Source organism: Nansenia antarctica, assembly GCF_963989245.1.
Source record: "Nansenia antarctica genome assembly, chromosome: 4".
Taxonomy (NCBI): Eukaryota; Metazoa; Chordata; class Actinopteri; order Argentiniformes; family Microstomatidae; genus Nansenia; species Nansenia antarctica.
Genome location: NC_137689.1, coordinates 25,063,482 through 25,069,481, shown reverse-complemented (window position 1 = coordinate 25,069,481; position 6,000 = coordinate 25,063,482). Strand labels below are relative to the sequence as shown.

Below are 6,000 nucleotides of genomic sequence, written 5' to 3'. Positions count from 1 at the left end.
GTGGATTCGTGGCTCCCCGGTCTGGGGGGGATGCAGGGTGGAGTGTACTCCCGACCGCTAGGGGGCGATAGTATTGGTTTATGTGTTTAGTACTCTCTGTTAAGAGGTTAGAGTTAGGAGAAGTTGTGGTGGCCATTGTGGATGCCAGGTGGTCCGAGGATACACGCTGTTTCTCCTTTCTCTTTAGGACGTGTTTGCCTGTTATACGTAAGTCTGTTATTAGTTATATGTATCTTATTATCAGATTGTGGTTAACAGTAATCGTTCATGTTTGTTTATATCTTGTTATGTATGTCTTGTTTTGGTAATTGTATTTACTCATACGCTGTATTCCCACCCACAGGGTGTTGACATCTTTGTCTGAATAAATAGTATAAACCGACATTGAGGAGTCTTCTTCAAATACCTTGCAATAACACACTATACCCACAGTAGGAGTCATTGGACCAAGGCAACACACTGGAGAGAATCACGGACTGCGCTGCTCCGGTGTCTCTCAGAATACGAACAGGAACATCTGTCTTGTCATCCTCTGTTAAAGAGACAGTTCCAGAGGAGATGAAGGGATCATAGCTAGAATCAGAACAGGGTACACTAGAGGACTGCTCTAAAGCAATATGCACAGTGTTAACTAAGCCTACCGGTTTAGGTTTGGGCGGGGAGGTAGACTGCGCGTGGCGACTCTGCAGTTTTCTACAGTCAGCCATCACATGCCCAGGGCGGTGACAGTAAAAACATTCACGCTCTTCCTTGACCCTAAAGTTAGAGCTAGGCACCAAGGAAGGACGAGGCAGTGGGTCTAGCGGAACTCTCCGTAGCTCTGTACGAGGTGCTGTAAACATAGTTTTATGGGTGAGCACAAATTCATCAGCCAGCACTGCTGCATGGGACAATGTTGCCACTTTCTGTTCATTCATATAAACTACTAGTTTCTCTGAAATGCTATTCTTGAATTCCTCTATCAATATTAGGTCACGTAAGGACTCAAAATCTGTGCATTTTGTAGCTGCACACCATCTGTCAAACATAACTTCTTTCTCCCTAGCAAACTCAACAAAGGTCTTGTTAGCAGCTTTCCTATGAAATCTAAATTTTTGTCGGTACACCTCTGGGACTAACACGTATGCACGAAGCACTGCAGACTTGACACAACCATCTTCCAGGGATAAGGTAGACACAGCCTCCTGAGCTTTCCCTATCAGCTTACATTGTAACAACAGTGGCCATGTATCTTTGGGCCACTGTAGAGAAACCGCTATGCGCTCAAAGACACCAAAATATGAATCCACTTCTGACTCTCTAAAAGGTGGAACTTGCGAGATATTTTTACATATATCAAATTGGTGTGCTGGTGGTGAGGACGGAGACTGCAGAGACAGGGGACATGGGTGTTAATGACTGTTGAGCTTTCGCCAGAGCCATTTGCCCTTCCAGCTCAAGTCACCGCAGTTGGACCTCTGTATCAAGTTCCATTCTTCTGATCTAAATTTTGCAATTATATTCCACCTGCCTCTGCCTGTCACGCTCACGTTCTCTCTCCTGTGTCTCCAACTCGAGTCGAGCCAATCGGAGCCGCAATCGCGTTGCCTTACTGCCTGACTCAGGTGACCCCGGAGAAGACGATGGTGTATACAGAGGCATAGAAACTCTACTGGGGTATTTCTCTGCCACCTCAGCGTTGGCCTCCGCCTTCGCTGCTGTGCCAGGGCCACCCCGCCCCTCTTCGTCATCCTCCTTGTCTGGAAATCACTCTGCAGCTGCAGGCGTCTTAACAGGAGGAGCGAGTAACACAGGCAGGATCCCCTTCCCTACTAGTGCCTCATACACAATGCGCCTTAACTCTGCCTTTACCAACGTCTTTGGTGCATCAATAGAGTATTGGTGAGCTATGGCACACAAGTCTGCTTTACGGCACTGCTCCAACAATTCTAACGATGGAGCCTCAACAAACTCCCGTACTATGGCTGCCTGCCGCCATCTCAATATTTCTCACAACAAAATTACCAAACCAAACACCACACCCACAATACAATTAATTAACAAAGCACATATAAGCTCCCAGGAAATAAATATTATCCGACGAGCCCCCAATTTATGTTACGCTCTCCCTGAGATGTTCGCCACTAGGGAGGGAGAGTGCAACCTCCTGCCTATACTCTGCTAGTAGATGTAAAAATAACAGACGGAAAAGGGTACCTTTTAAAGAAAATGATTTATTGCTAGTGCAACGTATATTTACAAGTGGTTACACATTTACAACATTCATATAACATTAAACAATTAACAAAGAACTACCAAAACTACCGGGGATTTAAAAAGGGTAGGAGAAGGGAGGGAGAAGGACCATGCGAACGGTGTCACAAAATAACAAACACATTCCTAGTCTTCCCTACACCTCTGACCTACCTATACCTCAAACTAACTAACCCGGAACCTAAACTACCTGCTACAGAATTACAGGGCGTGACACCCGCTCGCTTCTTACCTAATGTTTTTAGACAGTGGTTTTCTACGTGATGCAGAGTGTACCCCAGGGTATCTTACCTAGCCCTTCTCCCTTGGCGAGGAAAAGAGAAAACAGGGGTCATCAACACACTAACCACAGCTATGAACAAAAACAACGATTTCTTGGTAACAGATTATACAGACTAGTCAAACAAAACCACTACTTCTCTCTCAAACAAAACACCACTACTTCTCTCTCAAACAAAACACCACCACTTCTCTCTCCCGCTACACATGACAAACACACATTAAGTAGGAGAGGTTCTTCTGGGATTGGATGACCGGGGATGATTGCTGATTGACCACAGGTGAGGGCTGACGAGACAACGATGATGGACAGGAACCAATAACCAATAGGGGAGGAACCACATGCATACCACTTCACCTAGGGGGAGACAAACAAAAGCAAAACAAAAACAGACAGGACACAATACAAAACATACAAGTCTGTAACACACACCAGTGACACACCAGTGCCATCACCTGCACAGTCACCAGTGAAAGGGACTGTGACACCAACTGGGGACAGGGGAGAACCAGTCAAGAGGTCAAGGTGTGGTAGACTGATTAGCAAATCTGACCACCAAAACATTATTCTACTTGAATAGCAACATTTAGTTTAGTAGTAGGCTAAAATAATTGTGTATTCTTGTGTATTTTTGGTTATAACATTCTGTTATCAGATAGAAATACTTGATTTAAGTTATAGTTTTAAATGGATTTTAAGTTTAAAGACAAAATAAGTTTGAAAGTAACTTTTGGTTGGAATGTTAAAATGAAAAAATAAATATTGTAATGTGTTGAAGTGTAAAGTTGAGAAAACAGGAATATGCTAGTTAATTTGTTTATGGGGAATATATCTCTTAAGGGGGAAGATGTGATGTATTGTGAAATATGTTAATATGCCTAACCAGTAGGTGGCGCTCCCTACCTAATTGGATGCAGTCATGACCTGTAAGATACCTGAATAAGAATCAGTTCAGTAAAGTGATGGTCAACTGCATGTCATGTCTCCGTGTGAGTCATTACTAGTAAGCCCTATCAGTCATTGTTATTAATACAGTAAGACAAGACATATTACAATTATTACTGTTGAGTAGGGATGTAACGATGCCTCGCGATGCAGTTAATTATCGATACAAATATGTGACGATTTAAATCAATGAGATGAAAAATGAATCGCGATACTTTTTGAAATGTATATATATATATATATATATACACACACACACACACACACACACACACACACACACACACACACCCAGGAAAGATCACATGAACTAGAGATAACTGCTACAGTTCAGGCACGTGCCGTGAGCTTTTAGATTGGGTAAGCATAAGATATAGAAATACACATAATTAGACATACACGCTATCAGTGAACGCAGTTTCAAGGAAATGCAATTTTGATGCCCTAGAACCCGCTAATAAACTGTAGTGTCACTTTGTGATCAGATTACCAAAAACAAAAAAAACAGTTGCCAGTTTCGACTATATCAGGGGTGCTCATTGTTCAATCTTTTTTGAACCAAGATCTTTTCAAGTAGCCAGCCTGCTGAAATCTACAAGTCCAGTTTCAACATTGCAAACGCACACATGCACAACACAGACACACACCGTTTCCATCCTCCATAGTAAACTCACAACACACTTTCTTTTCACACTTTGTCACACAGGCACTTGACATCACATCACAAACCCTCCCTCTCTATCTCTCTCAAACACTTTTGGTCCAGAATCAATGGCACGGACAGCGACATTAGGCCTATCTCAGCAATTGATTAAGCAGCTCTCTCTCCAAACACAATGGCACAGGCCTACATTCAAAGGTATAAGCAGAGGAAGTCTTAAATAAGAAGCCATAACCAGCAGCACAGCAGTACTCAAACCATATAAACAAGCACAGATCGCCACCAGCCTCGCGAATCATATACATCATATAAACCGCTCATACCAGGCTTGCTGGAACCCCCTAGCGACTCTCCCTTTCTGGGTGTGAAGATCGGTGAGTGGTGGCTTCGGGCGGCATTTAGCCAGTAGTTCTGTTTTTCCAGTCCAGTCCAGTCTACGAAATCCCTTTAGGTCGCTGACAGTAATGTCCATATTCACAAAATCAAGCAAGTTATCCTTATTGATTATTATTATTATTTAGATCGTTTGAGCTAGCTAGCATAAGCTATTCTGCCGGGCGAGAGGTGACATGTAAAGTGAACTTGAAAGTGATAAGAGCCAATCAGTAGCTCTTATCGGCATTAAAGAACTACTGATTGGCTGGTAAGCATGCTTACCCTGGCCACATTAAACAGCGGGCTGAGGCATCGTAAAAAAAAAAATGTTCACGCATTCGAATGTACGCGAGGGAAAGCAGAGAGAGAAGTGCTTATAATGCAATGCAATGCAAGCAGAGTAGGAAGTGCTTACTCCTGCAGGTGGCGCTAAAAATGCAACGTCAAAATGAATGACTCCTGCTGCCCAGGGACCTAAAATACGACTCTTTTAATGAAAACAAACAAACGGTTACATGCACTTTTATTTTAATATTTTCACGGTCCTTTTTAATTTTTTCGTTGGGTAAGCACTGTGCTTATATGGACCACACGTCCTTGCTGCTACTTCACTTGGGCTCAACATCAATTCATCAAAAACCAAAGTAATGCGAATCAACAACAAGAACAACACACCAATAATCATGGACCAAAACCAGCTAGAGGATGTAGTTAGTTTCACATAGCTCGGGAGTATAATTACTGTGGACGGAGGATCAGAGAAGGATGTCAAAGCCAGAATTGGAAAAGCAAGGACAACATTTAACATCTTATCTATCTTACCTATCACTCAAGACCAAACAAAAAATCTTCAACTCAAATGTCAAATCCACCCTACTTTATGGATCTGAAACCTGGAAGACAACCACCTCCATACTCAACAATCTACAGACATTCATGAACTGCTGCCTCCGACGCCTCCTAGGAATCTCCTGACCCAACACCATCTCAAACAGCAACCTGGGGGAACTCACCAAACAAGAAACCATAGAAATCCAAAACCGGGGGAGGAAATGGAAATGGATAGGCCACACATGTCGAAAATCAAACAAATCAATCTCAAAGCAGGTTCTAACATGGAACCCACAAGGCAGGAGGGAGAGAAGAACACCGAGAACCACCTGGAGAAGAACATGAGATGAAGGTGGAAGGGCTGTCATGGCAACAACTGAATAGGAGAACACAAGACCGGAGAGGATGGAGGGGTTTCATCCTTGACCTTTGTCAAGGCCTAAGTGAATTTAAAGTAAATAAGTTAATCTCGGTTTGGGGAACGGACCTTAAAAGCAATACTGTACAGACTTGGAAAAAAAACATGCTTGCCCACTTGGACACTCCACAGTGTGACTTGTTTGATGCTTGAGCATAATGACACAAAGGCTTTAATAATGTCCATGAATAAACTCGATCCGAGTTGATAACCTTGCCATACCTCGCCATATCAAAG

General features: G+C 43.0%; 1 protein-coding gene across 1 annotated transcript in view; it reads right to left on the bottom strand.

Annotated features, from left to right (window-relative positions):
* Positions 1–1,335: 1,335 nt before the first annotated feature.
* The window catches only part of LOC308155917 (H-2 class II histocompatibility antigen, I-E beta chain-like), a gene marked incomplete at both ends in the record, with an annotated part of 77,146 nt that continues 72,481 nt past the window's right edge, over positions 1,336–6,000 (bottom strand). Inside the window, one exon of the mRNA XM_080529282.1 lies at positions 1,336–1,367. Coding sequence (XP_080385408.1) covers positions 1,336–1,367 — 32 coding nt within the window. The remainder of the gene's footprint in view (positions 1,368–6,000) is intronic.